The sequence below is a fragment of the Drosophila simulans genome, chromosome 3R, assembly GCF_016746395.2.
Source record: "Drosophila simulans strain w501 chromosome 3R, Prin_Dsim_3.1, whole genome shotgun sequence".
NCBI classification, from domain to species: Eukaryota; Metazoa; Arthropoda; class Insecta; order Diptera; family Drosophilidae; genus Drosophila; species Drosophila simulans.
The window spans coordinates 20,759,959-20,785,588 of record NC_052523.2 but is presented as its reverse complement, the minus strand read 5'-3'; the positions used below and the strand labels follow the sequence as shown (position 1 = coordinate 20,785,588).

The following is a 25,630-nucleotide window of genomic DNA, read 5'->3' as shown; positions in this document are numbered from 1 at the left end:
TATAATAATTGGCGAAGGATCTTGAGAACCCTCTGCTTAAGATTTCCATAATGTCCTTTAGAATCAAAGTGTCTTATTGTTTGTTTGTTGAAAACACAGTTCGATTTATTGACTATAATAAATTGATAGTTTTAAATATAGAGGCACGACTAAGAGAGTTTGGTTTCGTTTTGGTTAGGGACCAAAAAAAGTATACATAACGAATAAAAAAGGATTTAAGTGCAATTGGTAAAAAAGTGTCGAGTTTTTCTTGAGTTGATTGTGCTGTAATGAGACTCTGCATTCTGCTTTTCCTACTCGTGCCGTATTTCAGGCTGCAAGTCGAACCAAGAATTCAAGCCAGTTTGTGTGGTAATCTCGGCATCATCCAGAGGAATTTTCAGCTGAAAGAAGAGGACATAAAACGATTGTAGACGTGGCAAAAAAATGTGGAACGCTTCACGATTTTGCGTGTCATCCTTGCGCAGGGGCCATGCTAATCTTCTCTGTATCGTTCCAATTTTAGTATATGTTCTGCCGAAGCAAGAACGAAGTTCATGCGGATATCTTTCCTATTTATACGGTACTCTTGCAAAATAAGTACTTGGGAATCATAAGGACGCGAAGGACGTACGCGAGGTGTTTGCATATAAGGGGTTGCTTTCGGGTACCTACCATGCCAATGATGGGACTACCGCCGGATAGGAATCCCTTTTGTGTGCACACCGTCACCTCCAGTTCCGTCTGCCTGAGTTCGGCAATGGAAATCAGGTACTCGAAGGATGCATCGTAGACGGGGTTGCAGTTGTCCTTGATCACGCTCGTCTTGCGTTTCGACTCCTTGGTGCGTCCAGGCAGCAGGTACAGCTTAACATACGGATCGGGTATGTTGCTGGGATCGCGAAGTGGTATCTTCTGGATTTTGTGTATGGTCACGTCTAGTTTTTGACGCTGGGCGCTGTAGCGGATCGACAACTGCATCCGTCCAAGGCCATGTTCGCCGGGTGAGGAGGTGGAGTCGGGAAAGCGGTGGGTCAGCACAGAGGTGGCCAGCTCGCTGATGGGTTTTTCGCTGGAGGTGGAGGCCGACATGGCCGGGGAGATTTTCGTAGCCGCCACAGGATCTTCTTCACTGATGGGCGATTCGGCGGACAAACGCTTGCTGGATGCCTGAGATTCCTAAAAAAAAGGATAATTTAGATTCAATTAAAATAGAAATTGTTTATATAACAGAGTAAAAAGCAAAAAAAAAAGGAATCACTGATTCTCCCCGACGGGGAATTGAACCCCGGTCTCCCGCGTGACAGGCGGGGATACTAACCACTATACTATCGAGGACGTTGAAAACGATGGAGCAAAAACTAATTGTTATAGAAGGTGTAGTCATAGTCAGTTTCTGTTTTGTTCTTAGCTATTCCCTATATACAGATTCTCCGTAATTCTGCAAGTTTATCGTTGAGCTGTGGAAGACTGAACCCACCTTAAATGCTGGAGGAGAAACTGCAGCGACATCTGGCGTTTTCACGGAGCTGCTGCGTGTGAGGGCCGCCACTTGCTCCAAGGCATCCGATTCCTTGTCAATCTCGCCGGGCTTCAAAATGCGCAGCGATAGCGACATATAGAGCTTCGATTCCGGTCCAGACTTCTGGAGTTGGAATGGCTGCTGTATGACCTCCATATTGAATTGCTTGAGCAGCGTGCTGAGGGTGTAGGTATATTGGCCAATGTCGTTTCCCGTCTTCTGGTCGTAGATCTTGATGTTCAGACTCTCGTTGTCGGGATTGCTGACCAGGAAGGTGAAGCCCTGCTCCCAAACGGGAGAATCATCTCGCATTATCATGGCAGTCTGCTGTTTCTGTTTGTTCACGCTGCACACCAGGTAGGGATCCGGTTTGGAGCTGGATCGAGCTTGCTGGGAGTGGATGATAGTTCATTTAAATGACATATGATTTATTTATTGATTAATTTCTAATCAAACCCACCTTCAAATGCCTGGCTGAATCGATGAATACACTGAGTACCGCCGAACTCATGCTGGTCACGCGTAGGAGTTGCGTTTCCAGCAAGATCTGTTGCAGATCATTGGGATCGGCAGTGAGTTTGTACCATTGCAGGCGGACATGCAGAAGTCCATGCTTGGCATCTTCCAAGGTGAGCCACTATAGTATATTATTTAAAATATTACTTGGCATACATTTAAATAAGAAATTTCTGGTTACTTACACTATCCACAACGCCTTTCTTGATCACGCTGGCAATATCGATGCTGGCTCTATTTTGGGTAGTTAAAAAGTTTAATTAGTTCACAGCAAGCATGATTTAAAATCAAGAAAAAGAAAATAACAAGAAAAAGGAAAATGACAACTTCTCAACGGGTTCCCTTGAAATTCAAGCTGTTTGAGGGCATCTCGTTTGGAGTTCTTATTGGGGATAGGTTATTGGGGCAAGTTTTGTGTGTCCGTTTTTCTTGTATGTTCTTGTGGGTGAGTTCGTTGGTGTTCAATCAATTAATCGATCAATCAATCAAATAGATGGTTGCCTAACCTGCCGAGCGACTCGTCATCACTAGTGCGGTCCCAGTCAAAAAGTCTGAGCACGAGTATGGCATGCTGCGAGACCTCGACCACAGCCTGCTCCATTCATCGTTCGAACCACCAAAAGCAAGTTAAAAGACATTTCGCATTATTAATGGTTAGTTCCAGCGCAAAGTCTACACAAACTACGGTCCAAATGTGGGTGGGTTATTTACAGGATCGGATCTAACTACTTGTACAATCAAATTGTCATTGGCATGCCGGTGGTTCTGGTTTCAATCATTGTGTGTCTGTGGTTCAAAGTGCTCCAGCTTTTGCTTGTGGTTCAAAAACAGGTGTCAAAAGGGCATGCAGATTAGTTTGGAATCGAGTCGTGTTAGGTCGGTATGGCGAAAGTGTTGAGATTTTCTTAGTAATCCAATTTACTGCAGCATAATAAATAAACTCAAATGGTAACTACAGTTTCAATGATACTAAAATGCGAATCAAACTAATTAATGATTGTTAACATAATTCGAACATTAGGTTATGTGAAACAATAAGTAAACACAAGTCAAATGCTATTTGTTTAATCAAACTATTGGGGTCAGGAAAACCACTTCAATTGGCCAATTTCTCATCACTTCGCTGTGTGTTCTTTTTTTTTTTGTTGGTGCTTGTTAGTAAACGTATTCAGAAGATAAATGAAAATCAAGAGATACAAAAAAAAAAAAAACGAAGATAGAACAAACAAATGCAGTTTCATGCGGCAATACAACCTGCCCAATACATCATCGCTCTGTACACCTGGCATAGTCTGATCATAGTCCCACAAAGAAAACCCAATATAGTGACCAATGGTGGTAAAAATACACGCCTAGAAAAACGAAAGTGTGTGAGTGTGTTTCCTGCGATGGCAGAGAAAGTAGAGAAAGTAGGCAAATAGAGTACTTAATCCATAAAGCGAAGCGAAACGGAACGAAACGAAACTCAAGGATATATAGTCAGTCAATTGTCCTCAGTTTCAGGCGAGGCACTTCATTCATGCAAAAACGAGCTCTCAACAAGGATTACTCACTCGGGATTTTCAAGGAGGATTTTGGGCGGAGTGTGTGGGTGGTGTGGGTGGTGTGTGAACTCATAAAAAGTGAAATGATAACATTGCTTACCTGCCCAGGTTCTCGTCTTTCTTGGAATCGTCCGAGTCCTTCAATTGAATCTCGACAAATTGACCCATTTCAATAAAAACAGTGGCCTGCGTTCAGGCGCCAAACAAAGTAATCGAGTGATGATAAAGGAATGAAAAATCAAAATGGAAAATAACAGAAGGGCAAAACAACGAACTATTATGCAATAAATCGGTGGTTTTTCTGTGTTGGATTGTATCATGCAGCAATCAATCGACAACATCGGCAGACTACAAAAAGCAAGGCAAGAAGCGCAGGGGATCCTCCGGGGGAATCCCCGCAAGAATCAGCCAGGGAATACGTACCTCACACCAGTAGTCCCACTTGGGATTCACATTGTTGTCAATGATCTGGGTCTTGAACTCCTGGGCGCCCACATTGATGATGGCATAGGGATCCGACTTGCCTTTGCCCAGCACACTGATGTCCTTCTTCATCAGGTCCTTGGCCTCGACCACGTGAATGCGCAGGATGCCCTGAAAATATACATCCACATATAAAAGAAGATTGATTTTAACATGCTTTGTGGACCCACCTCTGGTTCGGGCATCTTGAGGGCCACAGCCGAAACCTCTTCGCTGAGTGAAATGGGCAGCTTGTTTGGCAACACCATCACATTGCCAATCTGCTCCACGATGATCCTGCGCAGCAAGTCACTCAGACCCGGCATGTCCATAAAATCAATCACTCCCACCAAATTGAAATCGATATTCGGATTGTTCAGGAAGAAGATCTGCAGTCCGCCCACCAGGGGCATCGATCGTATCAGTGGCTTCATCACCACTCGCACCCAACCATGGATCTGAAAATCCTTGATGCCACCCTTCATACCACCCAAATAGAAATTGATGTCGCAATCGCTGGCATAAAACAGATCCAGATCCATGATGATCTCGTTGCGATCCACGTTCTTGTCGTAGATCTTCACACCACCGATCCGCGGCGGAATGGTGCCCAGAATAATGCGATCGAACCGGAAGCCATTCATCTTGTAGTTGGCCAGAGCTAAGGCCACATTGGGTTCGATGGTTTCCTTCACCAAGGTGCGTGCAAAGTGATTGGCATTGGGCCACACTTGCTTCAAGATCTGGAAAAAGGATTCATATGATAACTGAGAACCATTACTTGGTAAATCCCACTCACCTTATTCAGCCACTCGCAGCGCTCCACATCGGGAAAGTATACCCACGCGGGCAGCTCGTCGATTCTGGCCAGGATTACGTCCTTCTCAGAGGCCAAAGCCGAGGCCTTGGCAATGTCGCGCTTCTTCTCCGACGTCTTGGCCAACTGGTCGCGTGCCACCGAGAGGATGACCGGCGCTATCAGCCAGGCCACCGACCAGCCCATGTAACCCACCAGGTAAATGGAGCCCACGATGGCCACCTTCTTGCCCAGCGTGTAGAACACGGAGAAAATGCTGTTATCATCGCTCACGGATTTTGTGGCCACAGTGGAGTTTCCATTTGTCGTCTGCGTGGGCGGCGTGCCATTGCCGGTGGGCGTGGTCGGCGTTACCGGGGGATTCGGGGATTCGCTCATTTTTTTGGCTTCCGCCAGGGGCACAAAGGATTCGGTCTCCGTGGGATCGGGTGGGATGGTGAACTCCGCCAGGGGCACCGATGGACTGTTATCGCTGCAAGAATTCAAGTGTACACATTCATGAGCATCTTGGCCAGATATTTCCGATAGTAAAGCTGACTCATTAGCGTTTGCCGGCTAAGATGCCGGCATCGAACTCAATGCTCACGATTGCGATGATGTCATACTATATTGTGCTATTAGCTAGAAATGTGATCTTGAAATACCTCACCGACTCTCCGCGAATTCATAAGTATAGTATACAAAACGTTTGTTTACTTAGCTTAATTTTTCACTTCTTTAATCGAGTCTCGCATTGCTCATACGCCGTGTGGGTGGGGTAAATTGACACAGTTTTACGACTTGGCTGATGGTGCTCCACCACCCACCGCGTTACCTGTTGAGTGGATACACAAAATAGCTTTCATTTCTGACGAGGGAAGACCAACTTTGTTGGCAAGTTTGCTTATCAAAAAGGAAGGTCTAAAGGTATCGAGTTACCCATTTAAACTTTGGAAAAGCAAACTTATTTCCTTTCGTTTTTTATGGTAAGCTGTGTATTTGTCCCATTTTTCAACCGAAATTAATTTGAAAGCATTTAATAGTTTCTTTGTTAGTAAGTAAATAACTCTTGATATTATATTCTGTCCCAAACTTTCCACAGTTTTCCGAGTGCGTTTCACGTTTTGCCCCAAACTTTTCTTTTATTTTCGCGTCTGCCTTAATTATTCAACGCTTAGCAGCAGCTGTTGACTTTATTCAAATTTCCCAGAATATATCTCATTGTTTACCTTTCATTCTTTTTCATGCGGTGGCTTTGGGGACTCATTATAATATAGCCGTAATTTTCTTTTAGCAGGTCATACAATTTTCATGTGCAACCTTGACTTGAGTAATCGTACGAAACCAAACTTTTCAAGAGATTTACAACCTCAGCATTTCACGCTTTTTAACGCTTTGTTAGCTGCTAACAACAAAGGCGCCCAGAAAATGTTCACTAAGCTGCATACTTGGAGTGGCCAAATGGGGGGTAGGATTTTCCTGCTCCGAAAAGTGGGGAGGAACATCCTCTCTGGTTACGAGCTTTGCTAATTCAACTTTAACTGCTGGGGAATTGTTACATCTCGTTCTGAGCTGATGGGCACCTGTTGAATAGCCACCAGGCAGCCTCCTGCCCCCAAAATGGGGCATCCAAAATACATGCGGAGCGCAGAGTGAGAACCGAAACCCGAATTCGAGACGAGAGAGGGACTTAATTCTAGACTGGCTGCCAAAGCTTGTCTGCCTTCAAAAATGATGGAGAGACTACTTCCCATTGCCAAGAACTTGAACCGAGCACGATTTTATTTATTTTTTTATATTATTTATTCTTTTTTTTTTGTTGCTCTTCAGGTTTTTTGGCGATGACGTAGTCGTGGCTTGTGAATGTTTGGAATACTTGAGTGAGCAGCGAGTGAGTATGTCGCTTGTGTCGTGTAAATGTGTAAATGTGCTTAAATAAATGATAAATAAATAAATTAATTGTGGCATCACCTCATCGTTTGGCTTGTGCTCTCACTTGGTGTTGTGTTTGTTTTTTTTTATGATTTTTCGGTTTGGAAAAACTTTGTGTGCATCTGAAATAAAGATTTCGTTATCAATTAAATGTGCAGCCATCAAAATGGTTTCATGCATAAATTTAAATAGATTTAATTCGAGTTTGTGGGTTTTTAAACACTGTATTATATTTCATATCAAAAGTTTCCGATTTTGGTTTTTCTATAAATAAAAATCATTCTCTTTGCATTCTGTACTTGATTTTCATAACGTAAACACTACATTTTAGCCTTTGCAATTATTTGAAAATTATGCATTTCTTTGTACATATTTAGATAGCTGGTCGAAGCTAAAATTCCTTTCATTAAATATTCACGCACACAAAAACCACACCGAACGGAAAACCAACTAAATACGTATTTGCATATATATTGAGGGGCGAATATATCGCTCAGGGCGCCGCGAATGTTTTTTGTATATTTTTATCAAGTTCTATATTTCGCAGTAAACAAATGAGTATTTCAAAAAACACAAACGGATTTCGATTACACATTGTAAAAAAACGGGGAAAAACACTGATTATACGCACCGAGAGGACGGAACGAATTCGTAATAGACCTGATTACTTCACTTCAGTATATTTTCTTTCGAAATGCTGTAATAAACGGAGCGAATTCAGCGTCTTTTCATTGTGAGCGGCGTTTCGGAACTAAATTGAATTGAATTCAATTCTCGCCGCCCCAGCCACTAGAAGAATCTCTCGACTTTTGGGGCCATTGAGTCAAAGCTCGCCTATTTGAGTGGAAGCTACATTGCCGCAGCAGCCAACAGAAGCAGCAGCAGCACTGCGGGATCCTTGGCGCCATGGTTTCCCATTCGCTGGGTCCTGGACGGACGGCACTGCACAGCAAGGTTGCGCACACAAAAGGACCTCTTTGTCTAGGACTATTAATCTGAATATTAATGAGCAGCTTAGTGCTTCTGTACAGCCGCAATCAGAGATAACTTAAGCTGCATGCGTAATTCGATTGGCAAGTAGTGGAATGATTAATTATGACTTATGCTAGAAAATTTTTAAATTTTAGTTATAAAAATTATAGAAAGTAGTATGAATACCAGTGTTATTTATTGAAATAAGTAGTTATATGTAATGTTTTGTGTTTGCTGATCGCTTTTTCACTCTTTGGTTGACCAGTGTAATTGGTCTGATTGTCCTTCGTCCTGGGTCAAGTGGTAATTGTTGTTGTTAGTCGCCTGGTTATTTTTTTGCTGCCCGACTCACTTGCAAATGAGATACAATCTAGGCTGTGTTGTTGGGTAATTAGCAAAACAGTTTGAGAGCCACTGCCGGATGACGCACACGGGCGTAATAAACCCGTGGAAGTGAGCAGCCATGAATAAGGATTAAGCGGAATCTTTTTGGTTTTTTTTGGTTTGTTTGCTTGCCGCTCTGTTTTTCATAAATATCAAATGGCTGCGTAACACATGGCGTATGTGTAATAATCATGGCATATGCATTTTTAATGCATCGCTGTGAAATCGAAAGGTAAACAATGGGCGTGAGCGAATTGAGTTCTTGGTGCTGCAGCACGAAAAAACGCAAATCAAAAGCAAACAAAGTGTGTCCGGTAGGAAGAGCGCACTTGAACATGGCCTTCAACACTCACGCACACCGATGCACACATTGTCTGGCAGCAGGACATGCAGGAGAGCAGAAGAACTCTGCCGAAGGACGAAGGCAGCTGGCAGGCAAATGGAGCCAGCGGATGTCGGTTGTGGGTCCACGCGTCCGCACACAAAGAAAAAAAATATATATACGCGAAATTCCGCCAATTTTCTGTGATTAAAATAGCCCAGGGTCGCATTATATGATGTAAAGGATCTAAAAATATCCTTTTGATGTTTTATGCACAACATTATTTATAGATATAATATATTCAAGTAAATGCTTAAATATTATTTAATATTTTATAGGTTTTTGCTCTTTCTTGTATATTGAATATCTTTTAGTTGTCATATTTATCCTCTGTGTATTTGGTAATCAAGCGGATGTTAGTTGCTCCTTTCCGGTGAAACAAACATACGTATTCTCATATTCCCGATTAATGACACAATGAAGCCTGAGGGAAATTTCGAGAATATACAGCACACACTCTCATCCTGCATCCTTTTTAAATGAAGTAACATTCACACACACACACACACGTTCCTGCCATTTAATTGCCCCTAAATATTTTATTCGGCCTTCTCTGATTTGCCTCTAACTCATGTGAGTTCCTTCGAGGTTTTTCAACTTTGAACCCACTTTCGGGAATGGGGGCGTGGCAGTAAAACTTTCGCCCCGCCAACGTGCCATAAAACTTAATTCAAAACTAAACTGAGACAATTCCCGTGCGGTAATCGAGGTCGCACGATGTCGACGCCTTGACTTTATTGAACGAACAATGTAAACAAATTGGGGAATATTCTACTTTTTGTACTGTTTTGAGTTTGCAAGAAAATTGCGTCACATCGCCTTTGATTTATGGAGCGCCGCCAGTCGAGCAAAACGATGGAAACCTGGGAGACCTGGTCCACTGAAGGTAACTTTGATGATGTGCAGCAGGTCAAGCAGACACAGTGAAAATATTATACAAACATTTGGGATTTTATTACAGATATTTATTGTATGATCAACGACATGTTTTTGCATATAAAACAGTATTAAATCTTTCAAAGCACTGTCATAAATGTTTAAAAACAAGTTATGCTCATAAATTATTTTTCATAAATTAACTCTGATTTTTATTAGTGCATCGGAAGCAGCATTGATTGCAGACAAGTCTCTTAGATACATTAAAGGAGGTCAGAATCGAATTACAGCCAATGCTGATTCAAGGCTCCACAGCTGGCAATTTTCAATCAGAAAACAAGCAATTTAAACTTTGTTGAATTTTATGCATTGCTTTTTCAAAGATTTCGAGTAAACATTCTAATCACTCGTGTGGAACTCGGGCGAACACGTTTTAGCCATTTTCATGGCCCAGGTAAATGTTTGGGGGTGGATCCTTCTTAAAGCGTTCCTTTCTCGCCGGGCATGTCAAACTTTTTCCTTTTGACTACGTGTTGGTTAGCCAAAAAGAGACCTTTAGCCAAGTTGTTATATGCAGATGATGTTAACGTAAAGCGGCCTCAGGGAAACATATAAAATAACTGACATGGGAGCCGGGCAAACAGGCGACTGCAAATGAAAGTTTCGCCAACCAGACTACGACCATTCAATTATCCTCCATTCGAGGCATGCTCCGTAATCCGAATCCATTATTGGGCTTTAATATTGGACGCCGGACTGACCACAACTGGGTATCTAACTAAGTACGATGTGAATGAATGCCTTTTGCCCTATGAATTATACACAAGTTTGTTTCTATTTTTTTGTGGCCCGAAATGCCGACAGTCCTGGACTCCAATACCAAAGTGAAGCAACACGCACGGAAATCGTTGATTGCGGCAATAAAAAGAAAAAACAATGGCAACCGAAAAGGCGGCCGATTATTAATGCGGCTTGGTTGGTTCAAAGGATACAATGTCAAGGATTGTTTGAGGAAAAACCAACAGTGGGAAACTAGTTTCGAATATACAACTTCCGTTTAAGGATTTGCAATTCATGGCTCATAAAACGAAGTGTTTCGCACGATTTATAGTGCGATTGTATTGCTCAGTAGGAATACTTTAATCCCTTAGTGAAAGTCCATGTGCCTGAGTCCTTGCACTTTAAACTACTTCCTGCGGGTATGTGTACCACACATCATCACACATTTAGTCTGAGCATGGACTTTTAATCTATCTGTCTAATTAAAATATTTGTTTAATTATACGGGCAGCAGAATTCCGAGGGAATTTCAGCCCGTTCCATTCCCCAGTGCATATAAAGCGTTCCACTTTGGGGGAACAACTTAGCACAAACGCAAATCCTAAACTTTTTCCCTCGCCTGACTCGTCGTCACCAGCTGCAAGGATATCTGTGTGTCAGTGTGTTTGTGACTAACCACAACCACAGGACCGGAGACGCCTTAATGTGTCCACATTTTAATTACCCTTGATGTCGAGTGCGAAAGCCTGCCACCGAAAAAATAAAGGATAAACAACAGCAACAACAGTGGAGCGCAAAAAAAAAAACAGTTGAAGGCTTCATGGAAACGCGCTGGCTTTCATAAATATTTCAAATGCCTACCAAAGTCAACCCTTCTTCTCTGACAGCTCTTTCTGTCACTTGACACACTGCGTTTTATACTTTTTTTTTTTTTTTGTGTGAAACTTTGCCTGGGACAACGCTGCGTATGTGTAATTTACATGCTCCAAGTTGAATGAAACCAATGGGAGTGTCTCTAGAGTAGCGATAAGAGCCAAACCTTTTCGCAGGTGAACTTGGGGCAGTCGCCACTTAGGACTTTTGCATTTTTAATGTTACACACCAAAAAAAACCATAAACTATTTTTATACTTATTTTTTTAATGATTTTAAAAATTGTTCTTTTTGGATAGCTTACCTTAAGATGGTTTATTTATGTTTAACTTTCTTCACTTGAACGACAAAAAATTTAAAGAGCTCATAGTTGTCAAAGGACATTTACAGTGGTCCCATTTTACACCATGGCTTTGCCCAGTTTGACAGTCACTGGTCCTTTTTGCAAACAATGTCAATGGGTTACCAAAAATAAAATTCAATTGTGCGGCCCCTTTGTAGTAATGTTTCCTTTCTTTTATTGCGTTTTTTTTTGCTGCCCGGCACTCAAGTTTCTGTATTGATTCGGAAAAGTCGCGCGCGAATTTCCTCCGCAGGCTTTGGGAAAACCATCCGTTGGACTTTTCACGTTTGCCGTGCTGAGTGTCCCGTTGTACGCGAGTCGCACAACTGAAAGTGCGGTAACTGAAAGCGAAATTCTATTGCCTTCGCAATATCACTCATACGCAGTGGTTGACCTACATCCTGTAACAAGATTTCCAAGAGCGCAATTGAGTGAAAGAGCGAGCTTTGTTGTTTACGTTCTCAGCTATTTTTGGCGCCAAAATAGAACAACTGTTGCGGTGCGTGTTTACACAAATTGACAGGGGTGGTGGGGGGTGTACTTAAGGATATAAAATGCTGTGCATCTGTATTGATAAACAATTGTTAGTGTTTCTAATAGCATTATATATGTATATAATTTATAAGTATATACATAATTTCATGAAATATTTAGGTTACCATTACATAATGTTTCATGTTTAAATTATATTCAATCAAATCAAATATACTCAGAATCAAATGATTTGCTCACACATTTTTATTTTACATCATTATACATTTCATGTTGAAAGCTTTAATGTTTTTTTACATTTAAAAAGCTTTTGTTCTCTCACCAAAAAGAGAGGAATTTTGTCCAATTGGACAACGTTTCCCTGCGTTGTAAGCTACTTGAAAATCACGGGGAACTTGTTGCGTTCGTTATCGAAAGCAGACCATCTCTATTGACTGTAGCCATAAGCTTGTTTGTTTTGTATTTCATTCGGTTCCGAACTGTTGAAGGAGGAGGTCGTGTTTGGCGCATACGGTTGCGCATTCGTTGGTCCGTGTGTGCGAGTGTGCGTGAGTCGGCGTTTTGCGCTTGTGTTCGTACTATTTCTGCACGTGCTGCTCCGTTGCGACCAATTCGAGTGGTACAATAATAACAATAGAGCACAGTAGTGTGAACCAATTAATGCTCTGGTAGCACAAGTAAGTGTCATTCGAGCGATTAAATCTAACGGTTAATTGATAAATTTGGAAGTGAGTACATTCGCGTAATAAGTGTCGTATGTATGTACATGTACAGACGATTTGCATGATTGTGTGCGCTTTTGGCTCTTTGTTTTCGATGGTCGCCTGGGTGCTCAATGTGTTGTTATGTCTGCGTCTTCTGTAATTCTCCTCTGCATTTACGTCATAAACCGTTATTAAAATTAGTTCCTACCATTGCGGAATACTTTCCAATGTACAAAGCGGCACTAAAAGCGATTGGAATGCCGGTTTTCCACCAAACAACCACTTGTTTGCCCGTGAGGTCGCTTACCGATTGGCCCAGTGCTCGTACATATATACACATGTAGATACATACAGTGGGACTTCAATAACATGATATGTTATTTAAAAAGATTCCATTTGATTAGATAAATTTCAAAGCCCTTAAAAAGCTGAGTAAACAAATCTGCCTTATAGATGTTTTTCCGCCCCAGCTGTAGACTGAAATCATAATTACTGAATCCCACCATTCGATGTTTCACTGTAACAGACTTGCCGATACCGGTAAAAATAAATTAATCACTGGTTTACAATCTGTTCGTTTTGCGCCTGTCTGTGTTTATTTAGCGCGTTCATAAATTAGATTTCGTTGGAAATATTTATGAAACCTAAAACGCTGAATTGGTTGTCACAGTTGTTGCTTACAAAACTCGTTCTAAACAATTGAAACAGCATTAAAATGCCGCATGTCTCTGAAATAATTACAATACTTAATTCCAAGCCACAGCAAAGATAACGGGGCTGATAAAAGTGACCGTCTTTTCTAGCTGATATGAAAATCTGCTATAGTGGATGAACTTTGAAAAGCCGAAAACATTGGGTTTAATTGCTTTAATCGAAATGGGAAGATGTACAGCACGTTTTTCTATCTATTTACGTAAATTCATTGGCGTCGTCACATTTTATTAAATGCCTGCGCCCAGACAATTTAAATCTATTAATTCGAAAAGGGGAGCGGCATTTAAAGGGCGTTGGAACTCAACTTTTAAAGTGCTTTAATGCTATTTCACAATGAGCAACTGAGCAGCATGAAAATTTCCCGACCAACAACTCCACTACAACTGCAATCATGTGAAGTTTAATCGAAAAGTTATAATTTGAAAAGTGAAATTTCCGCTTGTAGCAAGTAGGTCAAAATAATTTCGCCTGGCTTATAGCCTCGATACAAAAACATTCGTGGTTATAAAATAAAATACGTGTCCAAACACCGGTGTAGCTTATCTGGGAAGGTCTCTGGACTTTTGCTTGCCAATTAATAAACATTATGATTATTGTCATACGAAGATGAGTGTCGAGTGCGGGGGGCTCCAAATGCGTTTTGATTTACGCTCCCCGTGTCGCCTGCTATCAGTTACAGACAAAGCAAATAGCAATCATAGACATTAAGCTAACGACCGATATCGTGTGACTGACCCTCGTCAAGTCTATGCTGAGCAAAGTTCAATCCACGCATCCTGGGATTCTTCATAGAATCGCAGTTAGTTCATAAAATGTATCTTAATAGGGGGTTGTCTACTAAAACTAACTAACTAACCATTTAAAAAGTAACTTCGTTTCAAGTCACACGTAGACCTTATCAGACACGAAAAGACTATAGTTTATGGTCGTCTATTGAAAATATCAGGAACGTATGTGTTTTTCCTCCAATTACATATTTTCATATAGTAGTTAGTAAGATATAGTTATATAGACTTACTTTTGCTTTTATGCATGAAATAGACTACTCTTTATTGGTCAAGGTCTTTGCTGATAAGAAAGTAGCTCTTCCTAGACTAGTCTTCAAGTAATCAACTAGTTTAATACGACATACAAACATGATAAAGACATGTGAATGCGGGCGAATACAGTATACATTGGTTATTTGAAAGTCAGACGTTATATATAGATTATTTTTTTTTAAATTTTTAATCAATTTCTAAATTGAATTGTAATCCACTTCCTACACTAATTAAAACATGTTATATTACCATTGTTATTGGCGAGTATAGTTGAATCACTCCTTTTATCTTAAAGCCTTTGATTATTTAACATGAGCTTAGTTGTGGCTTCTTTGCGATTGCAGGCAGACGGAGTTTCTGATCTAGACGAGAGCTATCCATCCATATGATAGCATGGATAGCAGTGCTAAGCCAACGCGGAAAAATCCGCGACAACATGCAAATATTATTTCACAACTAATATTTGCCTGGGCGATACCCTTACTATATCGAGGATCCCGCAGAGGCCTTAATACGGATGACCTGACACAATGTCTGAAGGAAGACCGATCCGAGCAGTTGGGCGACCGTTTGGAGGAGTAAGTACTGAGATTTAACATCCTGTCCAACTGACAACAAACACTAAGGAAGAGTGACTTGCTACAAAGCAAAGCTTTTAAACATTTGTTAATTGTGATCAATTTTCAGTCAATGGTTTAAGGAACTGGAACGATCTCACCGCAAGAACCAGAAGCCGCATCTCAGAAACGCACTGTTCCGATGCTTCCTGGGACCCACGATCATCAATGGCCTCATTTGCTTAATCTACATAGTGATCAAGTGAGTTGGAGGTTTAATTTAACTCATCATGTAATAATTAATCTGTTTCTAGGACCTTGATTCCAGCTGTTCTTGCGCAGCTGTTGATTCAGTTTCAAAAAACTCCTGTTGCGCAGTTAAGAAATATCGATGTGAATGATATTTCAATACCAGATTCCCTGAATCGAACTGCACGGGCAATTCAAAACTATGTGCTGAGTCACGCTGTCTCCGGCTCTAGCGGATCTCCAGGGGATGGTGAGCTTTAAATAATGGATTATCATTCTTGATTAAAGTGTACATATGAATCATGCATATTTCAGCACTTTCCCCCAATTCACTGGACAAAGCGGGTCAATTGAGGGAGCCGATTCAGCCTCCAGTGGAGGAAGTAGACCACAATGCAACCGCTGTGCGAAGCATCATGGATCAGACCGTCGAGTACATGTGGAACGATATGTACAGTCTGGGCGCCGTCCTGGTTCTTTCGACGCTTTTCTGCTGCTTCCTGTTGCACCATGTCGATCTCCGCCAGCGGCTGATGGGCGCAAGGATGCGAATAGCCTGCTGCTCGCTGATCTACCGGAAAACCCTACGGCTCTCAATGAAAACGGCTGGTCAGACGCCAGCTGGTTACCTAATCAACCTGCTCTCGAATGACGTGAATCGTTTGGACTATGGCTTCATATTCATGCACTGGATCTGGATTATGCCATTGCAGGCGGTGCTCACGTGCTACCTGATTTGGCTGAACATTGGCATCCCAGCAATTGTGGGAGTAGTTGGACTGCTGCTGAAAACGGTGCCCGTGCAGACGGCCTTGAGCAAGGTAACCTCTGTGCTGCGGATGAGAATCGCGGAGCGAACGGACGCGAGAGTGGGCATCATGAATGAGCTGGTGCAGGGCATTCAGGTTATCAAGATGTACGCCTGGGAGAAACCGTTCCAGGCGGTGGTGGCCGAAGCTCGGCGCAGCGAGATCAAGCAGATCCGATATGCATCTTACCTGCGTGGCTTCTACCTCAGCACCATGGTGTTCACGGAGCGATCCACGTTGTACATCACCCTGGCAGCGGCTGCTTTGATGGGCCAAACCATAACCGCAGACTTTGTGTTCTCAGCAGCCAGTTACTACAACATCCTGCAACTGGTGGCTGCCATTTGGTATCCACTAGCTGTCAGCTTTGGAGCGGAAGCTTTGGTTTCGCTGCGTCGGATTCAGGACTTCCTTATGCTCGAGGGACGTGAGGAGCGCACTCAAGGACTCACCCATAAGCGAGATCAGGAAGGGGGAGACTCCAGAGCAGTGACCATCAAGGACATTAATGCCAGCTGGGATACTGAGAAGCCTCAGAGAACGCTCCAAGGCATTAATCTGCAGATCGAGAAGGGCCAACTGTGCGCAGTGATTGGACCGGTGGGTGCCGGAAAGAGTTCCATCCTCCAGTTACTCTTGGGTGAACTGCCCGTTATCGATGGAGGCGTTTTTATTCAGGGTGACCTCTCCTATGCAGCCCAGGAACCATGGTTATTTACTGGATCGGTGCGAAACAACATCCTTTTCGGTGAGGAGTATGATAGGAAGCGTTATCAGGAGGTGACACGGTGTTGTGCCCTCAGCACGGATTTCCAACAGCTGCCAAACGGAGACAAAACTCTCGTGGGTGAGCGAGGGGCATCCCTTTCCGGAGGCCAAAGAGCACGCATCAGCTTGGCCCGAGCTGTCTATAAGCCCGCCCAAATCTACTTGATGGACGATCCGCTAAGTGCTGTTGATGCGCACGTGGGCAGGCATCTCTTCGATGAGGTGATTGGACCCAGAGGACGACTGGCCCAGCTAAAGGCGACTCGCATTCTCGTGACCCATCAGGTGCACTTCCTTTCTGAGGCCGACGTTATTGTGATTGTCGACCAAGGAAGAATTTTGAGGCAAGGCACGTACCAGGAGCTGATCAACAGTGATCTGGACTTCGCTAGGCTCCTTGAGCGACCCAAGGAGGAGGAGGAAGAAAACAGTCGCAATCAAACATCCCCGCTAAGTGTCAATTCACTGGAGAGTGACGACGAGGACATACCCTTCATCGACGGTGTAAAAGATGGGTACCAGCAGTTGAGAAAACAGAGCAGCTCGGTGCACGGCAGCAAGTCGGTGGGTTAACAAAGTCCCTACATCTTATGTTCACTTACTTATGTAAAGAATTTTCCGTTTCAGCTGGACAGTACCCAACTGGATGATAATGTCGATGAGGATGCTCTAGCCGAGGCCCAAGCATCTGGTGGAATTTCCCCACGCGTTTGGTACGAGTACTTCCATGCGGGCAGCACTCTTCTGAGCTTCAGCTTCATGGTCTTTGTGATGGTGATGTCCCAGGTGGTTTGCAGCAGTTCCGATTTCTTTGCCAACATCTGGACACAGCAGGAGCATCAGAGGTCGCAGGGAGAGGACACCAGCTTCACCACCTTCGAGTGCATGTACATATACGGTGCTCTGATAATCGCCGTGGTGATCATGACCACGTTCCGTGGCTTCCTGTTCTTCAAGATATGCATGCACGCCTCTAAGGTGCTGCACGATCGCATGTTTGCCTGCATCCTGCACGCCACCATGAGATTCTTTGATACCACTCCGTCTGGAAGGATTCTGAATCGCTTCTCCAAGGATATGGGCGCCATTGATGAGCTGCTGCCGCGGGCCATGATGGATTTTATACAGATCGCTCTGGTGATGTTTGGAATTCTAATTGTGATTGGTATACTGAATCCAGTTTTGGTGGCCGCCATGTTGGTGGTAGCCGTTGTGGATGTGCTTATCTTGAAGTTGTACCTGAGACCTTCGCAGGATCTCAAGCGATTGGAGGGCATCTGCCGCAGTCCGGTGTTCTCTCATCTCAGTGCTTCGCTTACGGGTCTGGCCATCATTCGATCCCGCCAGTTGCAAGATGTGGTGGCCAAGGAGTTTGATTTGCTGCAGGATGTGCACAGTAGCGTGTGGCAGCTGACCATGGCAGTGAATACGACTTTAGGCTTGTGGCTGGACTGTGTCAGTTGCGTATTCCTTACCTCTGTCACCTTCAGCTTCATTATCTCCAGTGAAAGTGAGTATTAGAACCAAGTTATCAAATAAAACAGAACTGATTGGAATATTTTCTACTTTTAGCCACTTATAGCGGCAACGTAGGCTTGGCCATTGCCCAGGCCATGATCTTAACCGGAATGGTGCAATATGGAGTGCGACAAGTGGCCGAGTCCTTGCAGCAAATGACGAGCGTAGAGCGCGTCCTGCAATACACTGAACTGGAGCAGGAGCCGGCGCTGACCGAGAAAACGCCACCGCAGCAGTGGCCCACTCGTGGTCAGGTGGAGTTCCGCAATATGAGCTGTCGTTATGATCCAAATGGATCGCCGGTGCTTAGGAACCTGAATCTCACCATCGAGGCGGGCTGGAAGGTTGGCATTGTGGGACGTACAGGAGCCGGAAAATCCTCGCTAATTGGAGCTCTTTTCCGACTGGCTCACATAGAGGGAGAGATTTTCATCGATGGCATAGAGACGGGAACGATTTCTTTGGAAATTCTGCGCACCCGCATCTCGATTATACCACAGGATCCGGTACTGTTTTCGGCCACCATCCGCTACAATCTGGACCCCTTCGAGCGGTATACCGACGCCGAGCTGTGGAGCGCTTTGGAGGATGTGGAGCTGAGAGGAGCTATTCCCGGCCTGGACTACATGGTCACGGAGAGGGGTGGCAATTTCAGCGTGGGCCAGCGTCAGTTGCTCTGCCTGGCCAGGGCGATTCTGCGAAACAACAAGGTGCTGGTACTGGATGAGGCCACGGCCAATGTGGATCCACAGTGAGTCCTAGAACGAATGTTACTACTTCTCCAGAACTAACTTTTAAGCCATCTATTCTCGCAGAACCGATGCCCTGATCCAGCGTACCATACGCATCAAGTTTAAGCAGTGCACAGTGCTCACCGTTGCTCATCGATTGCACACCGTCATGGATTCGGATCGGATTATAGTTATGGATGCTGGTGTCGCCGTGGAATTCGATGTGCCGTACTTGCTGCTGAAGAAGTCACAGGGACATCTCCGGCAAATGGTAGAGGCCACAGGCGGGGAAGCGGAAGCACTGAAGAAGACGGCCAGTGACAGCCACAAAAGGATGCAGAGGGAGCGGGACGAGCGAGATCGCGATGAGGATGAGGGCCAGGAGTGAGAAACGGTGGCCCAAAAAATATCCATCGGAAATCGCATTTAACCAAATCTGGTGCTTATCATGGCTCAAGGTTACAACTCTTGGGCTCCCAATGGAAGAGGAGTCCTGTCCAAAACAAAAGCCGTACCAAAATGATTTTTTTGTGCACATACACGTATTTATGTTATCAATGTTTCATTTCCTTAGTTTAGTTAAGTTTGTTAACGAAAAGTCTAGAATGTGTGCTGCCTTATACGTATTGTACTTAGATGTAATCTCCACCTGGGACTACATTGTAATATTTGTCCACCAACTTAATGTAGACCGCCTGTGAATCGGATGTTTACTTACAACATGACAAAGCTACTTACATTCTGGTTCCGGACTAGAACTGAAACACCGAGGTCCTCAAAGGATCAGTGGGTTAATCTACTCACTAGTTAGACCATCAAATATATATACTGTATATATATTGTGTACATTACTGCAAGTAAATATTCATACAACCGAAATATTGTACTTGAAACTCTAGATAGAAATTTAATAAATATTCGTCGAGTTTATTAAAATATAAATAAGTTTCACACAAATTGGTTATAAAATTGTACATTTAACATATTGAGCAAATTGTATACAATCTTTTTCGATAGTCACTTTTGGACACACAATTACAAAGTTAGTAAAATATAAATAATTGTCATAAAATTGATAATATAATTTAAAACCTAAACAAATTGATTAAAAGTTCGGCGATCATTTTCGAGGCGACTTTCGATGCGATGTCCTGACACCTGATCCTATTTGACCTGAGGATTGGCGAGTTTGATTTGTACTAAGTTTGCTTTGTTGTTCAAAAGGAATGGGTGGAGTTCCATCTGGATAGTTTACCAGGGAGATGCGACTCTCCCCTGAGAACAGTTGGGAGCCAGTGCTGCTCATGGACCCGGCCTTCTCTGGAATGGAGAGGAACGATCCCACTGGTGTGGATGTCTTTTGTCGGTCGTTGGTTGCTCCGGTGGCATGGCTTACACCCACTCCTGGTGTTTGCGTGTTGTTGCTGGGCGAGAGCGAATGCAGGACCGACTTCAGAAAGTGTCCCCTTAAGGAGTCATCTGAACTATCACTGATAACGTCGTCGTGCACTCGATGTTTGAGGAGCTCTCTCGTAAGGAATTCCCTCAGATTAAGGGATCTTCCTATCTGGCTTGCATCCTGCACTGTGGAATCGTCCTTAGACCTGTTGTTGCACTCTTGGCCTCCACGTAGCCGAGACCTTCGTGGCCGCCGTTCTGGCGACGAGGCTGTGGTACTGCTGCACAACTCATCCACCTGCTGTTGCCTCTGATGCATTGTGGCATGCCAGCACTGACTTCTCCGATCCGCGTCGCTGGAAAAGTTGCTGCCGGAGAGGGGATCTATGCCACTCTCGTTGGGCTGATCGTTGGTCACCGGGGCGACGCTTTCCCGCCGCGTACTGCTAGCCACCTCCTGACCCGTCAATGTGATGTCAGTTGCGTTGCCTCGACGAAATGAGTTCTTCAGAATTTTCCGCTGGCGGAGTTCTTCCTCAACGTTAAATGAATCCGAGGAATCATTCCCTAAACTAGCACTGTCTATTAGATCCCTCTGATCGGCTGGTTGATTGGCCAACATTTTTTCAAAGTATTCCCTGCGCTTGGGAAAGTCTTGGATCGTATGAGTGACCACACGCAGCTGTCGCATCAGTTCACCCGGGGACAGAGTGGCCTGATCTGCATCCTGACCTATCTCCACATGAATTCGGGTGCTAGTCATGTTATGAAGATAGGCATTAATGCTAGGGAACTCACGGTAGTCAGTTCCTTGATTGTGCTGCCTGATCGCGTGTATTAACTCATTGAATTCGAACTGCAGCCGTTGGCTCTGATCAGCATCCAACCGCGACAGATCCAACTGCAGTTCCTTGGCATACTGATCGAAACTAGGGAATGGTTTGGGCACCGGTGTGGCGGCCACAATATGTGATTGTCCCGGCGTTTCCACTTCAGTAATGGTCGACAGCTCGTGCGCCAGATCCTCGGCGTTTAGTTGAGGACTATACCGACGAATCGTGGCCGGAGGTGCCCTTACTCGGCCGCGCGCTGTATTGTTCTGCGTTGAGGAGCCGAGGGAGATGGGTTCCGCATCGATACAAACCTGGCCCTGGGCCGTAATTGGACGCGAGTCCGCAATGCCACTATCCCTGCTGGCTGCTGTCGGCTTGTGCCTCTGCAGCGCCAAGGCTTCCGAGGTCGAAGGCGTTTGAGAATCGCTGCGATCGGACATTGTCCGGCATCTGGTTTGCTGTTGTCCAGTTGGAAGCTCAAGATACTCAGTAGACTGCCGCTCGCCATCGCTGTTCGATGTGAGGGTGACCTCCACAAGTCGCTGCTTCTCCTCGCGCACTTTCGTGATTAGCTCCGTCAGTTCGGCAATCCGCTGGGTGCAGTTCTCCGTGAGCTGTGCATAACGCTCCATGTTTCGGGCAGATGACGCCTCACTGGTAGATTGGGATTTCGATTTTTCGGGTGCAGAGCGGTTTGCGCTTTTATCGGCAGGCAAGCTTGAGGATACCCCCCCGCCATTCTTTTGCTGCACTGCACCGTTTGATTGCTGCTGCCGCTCCCTTTTGCCGCTTTCTTTTGGAGTTGCAGCATTTTTCCTATCTCCTTGTGGAGTCGGCCTTGTGCGCTCTTTATCTTTGTTGGTTTGCTGACAATCTTCAGGATTCCTGGCTAAACGCTTGTTCCATATTTGATCGAAGGCGCGCATACTTTTCTCTGTATCCTGCGACTGTTGCTCCCTTTGCAGCTGCTGCTGGCAACGTATTGAATCTTCCAAGTCATTGATTAAGCTGCGATTGTCATCGATAAAGGTTTGTATCCGCTCCATGCGATGCTCGTTCATCTCCGTATGTTCATCCTGATCCCTTTCAGTTCTTCCCGATTCAGGCTCGGGACAAGGCGTTACGTTTCTCAATGAGTTGATCACCGACGTTGAGGGTGTGGTCACATATGAGGAACTCACACCCATTTCATCTATACTTTGGCGCGTCATTCCTAGCAGACGATTTATATATTGAATCACCATGGGATGTAATGGAGCAGAAGCGGGAGCCGAAGGAACAGAAGAAGTTCCTGGGCCCATATTTTTATAACTGACTGGCGGCAGACTGCGATAGGCGGTGGAGTTGGAATCAATGGATATCTGACGCTGATCCTGTGAGAATGGCCGCTTTCCGTGATCTTGTTCCGTCGGCTGTGGCGCATCGTCTCTTGGTGTGCTCTCAGTTGAGCCCAGGGGCACATCATTTTCATTATCCATAGCCGACGGCTTGGATTTGGCTTTCGATTTAGTTCTCGGTACATATTGCTTTACAGTACCGTCGCTCCTCACCTTAATAATGATCTCAACTGGCCCATCGTCTTTTGAGGTTGATTTCGGCTTATCACTCTCACTGGATTTTGCACTTTTTGTCTCCTTGTAGAACTTTCTGAGACGCTGCTCGAGAATTGCCTCCTTCTGTTGCAAATCCGATTCTCGTTCGTTTAAAGTTCTCGTTCGCTCGGATAGAATATCATCTCTCTCCTGACGTATATTGTTCAATTCCTGGGCATTGTCACCCTTTGATGCACCTGTCTCGCCCGCCTTCAGTTCCTCCAACAGCTGGACTCGAATTTTCTCAATGCGCTCAAGCAAACTCTTTAGCCTCATCGATTTCAGTGAGTTCGACTGCTCTGCCTGCAGGTCCGACTTGAGCTGCTTGCTTTGATCATTAACGTAGTCGAGAAGAATGGCGCTGCAGCTTTCCGTGCTGCCAAGATTATCCCGGCCCATTTGAACAGGAGGTTCGCCCAAATTAACTGCCACAGAAGCTTTGGATTTGCTGCGCGATGAGTTTGGAGGAGTAGGTTTGGTGCGCACTTCCGGGCAGGTGATGATGGCCGGTCGAAGCAGCATTTCTTCCATTGCATCGTTCATCTTTTGCTCTCGCCTGGCAGCCGCATCCGCGAACCGATGGCTAGGTATAATGTTAGCCTGGTGGGAAAATAAGTTTGTATTATTTCAAAAGGAAAGATATTTGATTTCCTTACATCAGTTGGCAAGAGCTGCGGTTGCTGTTGCGTTAAAGCATCCAGCTTTTCCGTTAATTCAGCACAATCCCGACGCACTTGCTCGCGTTCAAGAGCCTTTTGACCACGATCGTCACTAATTTTCCTATTTAAGTACGTTATTGATTTAAATTTGATTCATTAAGATAAGTTCTTTGTTTCTGGCTATTACCTCAGTTTGTCCAGTTCCTGTTCCCGCAGATCTCTTAGCTGGTTCTCGATGCGAGCATGATCCATAGCGGTTAATTGGCTGACATCCTTCTCATTGCACTGCACCGACTGTGTTGGTGCTTCGTACGTTCTGTGGTACTTATTGCTATGGTCGTAGAACTGAACACGTCCGGATTGAGTCGTATTTGGGTCCTGTCGCGAGGACTTGGTAAATGTGGTGGTGGATACAGTGGAATGCGCAGCAGTGCTTGGTGGAGCAGTAACAGCGGGAACGTGTACAGCTGGCTGATTCGGCATCATTTGCTGCGGTGCATACATCGGATGAGGTTGTGGAAACTGGACTTGCATGGGAAATGGCATTGAATATGGCATTGCATATGGTTGCATCGGATGTTGGGCATACGGATGCATGTATGGTTGATTCTGAGGCATGGGATAACAATTGGTCATCGACGGATTTGGCATGGCTGGCATAGCCTGTTCTGGAATCGGTTGAAGGTTTCGAGGAGGTTCCCCAGCTGGTTTCTGTATAGCTGTTACTTTGGGCAGCGTAGCTGGAGCTTTGGCCTTCTGACCTCTGTGTATTCCCGCATCTATTACCTTCGCAGGAGCTAGATTTAATTTTAAGCCCGGTCTTTTGACTGTCGGCTGGTTACGTGGTGCCGTAGCTATTTTCTTGGGGGATCCTTTAGCTGTTTTAGTGGGTGATTTTCTGGGTGCTGGAGCAGGAACGGGCTCCTCTCGCTCCACACATTTCCTGGGCGATCTTGGCAGGGATTTGGTGGGACTAGGCGGGGCAGATACTGATGGAGTAGGATCTGTTTCCCTTTGCTGACTTGGCCCAGCTCGTACGGTGGTCTCTGTTTTTCTTACCAAATCGCTAATCTGCGTAAATCTCGGCCGGCGTTGGGGTTCATCTTCACTGGGTCGGACCACATGGCTGAATTTGCGGTTGGTTTGTATGAACCTATCATTTATATCCATACCCTCGGGATTCTTGTGGGTTTCAGAAATGGTTTCCTCGATTTCCACGTCTAGGATAACGGGGGTAGTTTTCTGGAGACGCCGGTTGCTGGTCGGACTCTCGATGATCAGGATGGATGAGTCGTCATCGGAGGATGCGTCATCATCCTTCCCATCCTCTGCATCAGTGCTGGTACAGCCACAGCTGGTTGTCCTTTTGCGCTTGCCCTTGCAACAGGGTTTGTTGCACCCGCTCTCCATTCGGTTTTCTTTGTCCTCCACTATAGGCGTTTGTGTGCCCGCCGAGGCACGTCCCTCCGCATTCAAATTCATTGTGTTTGTGGCCCGCAACTCCACGCTGGCTTTGGCCGATCTTTTCAAGGCCTGCTGGCGACACCTTCGGATTTTGTCGATTCTCTCTTGCCTCTGCTGCTCCATGCGTTCGTTCTCCTCCTTTGCGGCGCGATGGGCGGCGCCCACTTGGAAAACGGCCGAACGGTAGTCCTGGTGCTTTTTGGCCAAAGCATGCTCACGCCACGCATTCAGCTCCCTTTGCTTGACCTGCTCCAATTTGGCGATTTGACGCCGCTTTTCGGCAGCTACTCCCTCGCGTATCTGTCGTGCCAGGTGGTTGGACTTCTCACGCACCTGGGTGTAAAATTGGGTCACGCTTAGTCTTACAATTACTGCGCAATGGGCTCGGAACCCAAGGGCCAAGTTACCTGCTTCAAACGGGTTATGCGAAGCTCACTCTCGAGGTCTTTGCGTACTTGCTCTGGATCGTCCAGTGGTCCTATGGTCCTCCTCAGGTTGGCCCCGAACTTTCCATTAACTTTTAGCTGCAGAGCCATCGGCTCTATCGATATCTGTAATATATTCGTATGTGGGGCAGCATTTACGCAGTAGAAATCGAAACAAGTTTGAGCGTAAAATCAAACAACCAGCGTCTTCAAAAATTCCTCCCAAGCGGTAGTGTGACCGTAGATTTGTAATTCAATGTTCTAGAATTTACATGCCTCTAAATATACCAGCTAGTAAGGAGAACGCACTCAAGCCA

At 44.8% G+C, this 25,630-nt stretch overlaps 3 protein-coding genes and 2 non-coding genes across 11 annotated transcripts; 1 reads left to right on the top strand and 4 right to left on the bottom strand.

The window, feature by feature from the left end:
* Positions 1–76: 76 nt before the first annotated feature.
* Positions 77–11,695, bottom strand: LOC6729424 (extended synaptotagmin-2-B). Of its 5 annotated transcripts, none has more exons than XM_016177402.3 (11): positions 7,383–7,520; positions 6,791–6,873; positions 4,823–5,312; positions 4,215–4,766; positions 3,985–4,155; positions 3,662–3,747; positions 2,203–2,251; positions 1,962–2,138; positions 1,460–1,891; positions 655–1,158; positions 77–383 (listed from the first exon to the last, which is right to left on the bottom strand). In XM_016177402.3, the coding sequence occupies exons 2-11, from the start codon at positions 6,793–6,795 to the stop codon at positions 294–296; spliced, it is 2,556 nt and encodes an 851-aa protein (XP_016036066.1). In that variant the 5' UTR covers positions 6,796–6,873; positions 7,383–7,520; the 3' UTR covers positions 77–293. The 5 variants fall into 5 exon arrangements, with proteins under 5 accessions (XP_016036066.1, XP_016036065.1, XP_039151988.1 ...); XM_016177401.3 differs by lacking the exon at positions 3,662–3,747 and adding an exon at positions 3,272–3,369; XM_039296054.2 differs by lacking the exon at positions 3,662–3,747 and adding an exon at positions 2,524–2,609.
* LOC120285106 lies at positions 423–529 on the bottom strand. Its single transcript, XR_005544419.1, has one exon. It is a non-coding gene; the product is annotated as a U6 spliceosomal RNA (small nuclear RNA).
* On the bottom strand, positions 1,246–1,317 carry Trnad-guc. Its single transcript has one exon. It is a non-coding gene; the product is annotated as a tRNA-Asp (tRNA).
* A 604-nt stretch (positions 11,696–12,299) lies between the features above and the next one.
* On the top strand, positions 12,300–19,927 carry LOC6729423 (ATP-binding cassette subfamily C member 4). Of its 3 annotated transcripts, none has more exons than XM_039295958.2 (8): positions 12,300–12,529; positions 14,655–14,888; positions 14,998–15,129; positions 15,182–15,366; positions 15,432–17,257; positions 17,321–18,203; positions 18,266–18,962; positions 19,027–19,927. In XM_039295958.2, exons 2-8 carry the CDS (start codon positions 14,704–14,706, stop codon positions 19,328–19,330), a joined length of 4,212 nt encoding a protein of 1,403 aa, XP_039151892.1. In that variant the 5' UTR covers positions 12,300–12,529; positions 14,655–14,703; the 3' UTR covers positions 19,331–19,927. The 3 variants fall into 3 exon arrangements, with proteins under 3 accessions (XP_039151892.1, XP_039151894.1, XP_039151893.1); XM_039295960.2 differs by having other exon boundaries at positions 14,632–14,888; XM_039295959.2 differs by having other exon boundaries at positions 12,300–12,580.
* On the bottom strand, positions 19,849–25,587 carry LOC6729422. The gene is made up of 4 exons (XM_016177399.3): positions 25,296–25,587; positions 23,612–25,221; positions 23,422–23,545; positions 19,849–23,365 (listed from the first exon to the last, which is right to left on the bottom strand). Exons 1-4 carry the CDS (start codon positions 25,422–25,424, stop codon positions 20,063–20,065), a joined length of 5,166 nt encoding a protein of 1,721 aa, XP_016036062.1. The 5' UTR covers positions 25,425–25,587; the 3' UTR covers positions 19,849–20,062.
* Between the last annotated feature and the right edge of the window lie 43 nt (positions 25,588–25,630).

Excerpts from the sequence above, each read along its gene's own strand:
- LOC6729422 (XM_016177399.3), bottom strand. The coding sequence starts at position 25,424 with ATGGCTCTGCAGCTAAAAGTTAATGGAAAGTTCGGGGCCAACCTGAGG. Across the intron at positions 25,222-25,295 it reads GCATAACCCGTTTGAAGCAG|GTGCGTGAGAAGTCCAACCA; the intron begins GTAACTTGGCCC and ends TTTTACACCCAG. Across the intron at positions 23,366-23,421 it reads CGCAGCTCTTGCCAACTGAT|GCTAACATTATACCTAGCCA; the intron begins GTAAGGAAATCA and ends TTTTCCCACCAG.
- LOC6729424 (XM_016177401.3), bottom strand. Across the intron at positions 4,156-4,214 it reads TCAAGATGCCCGAACCAGAG|GGCATCCTGCGCATTCACGT; the intron begins GTGGGTCCACAA and ends GTATATTTTCAG. Across the intron at positions 384-654 it reads GTAGTCCCATCATTGGCATG|CTGAAAATTCCTCTGGATGA; the intron begins GTAGGTACCCGA and ends CTCTTCTTTCAG.
- LOC6729423 (XM_039295958.2), top strand. The coding sequence starts at position 14,704 with ATGGATAGCAGTGCTAAGCCAACGCGGAAAAATCCGCGACAACATGCA. Across the intron at positions 15,367-15,431 it reads TAGCGGATCTCCAGGGGATG|CACTTTCCCCCAATTCACTG; the intron begins GTGAGCTTTAAA and ends TGCATATTTCAG. Across the intron at positions 18,204-18,265 it reads CTTCATTATCTCCAGTGAAA|CCACTTATAGCGGCAACGTA; the intron begins GTGAGTATTAGA and ends TTCTACTTTTAG.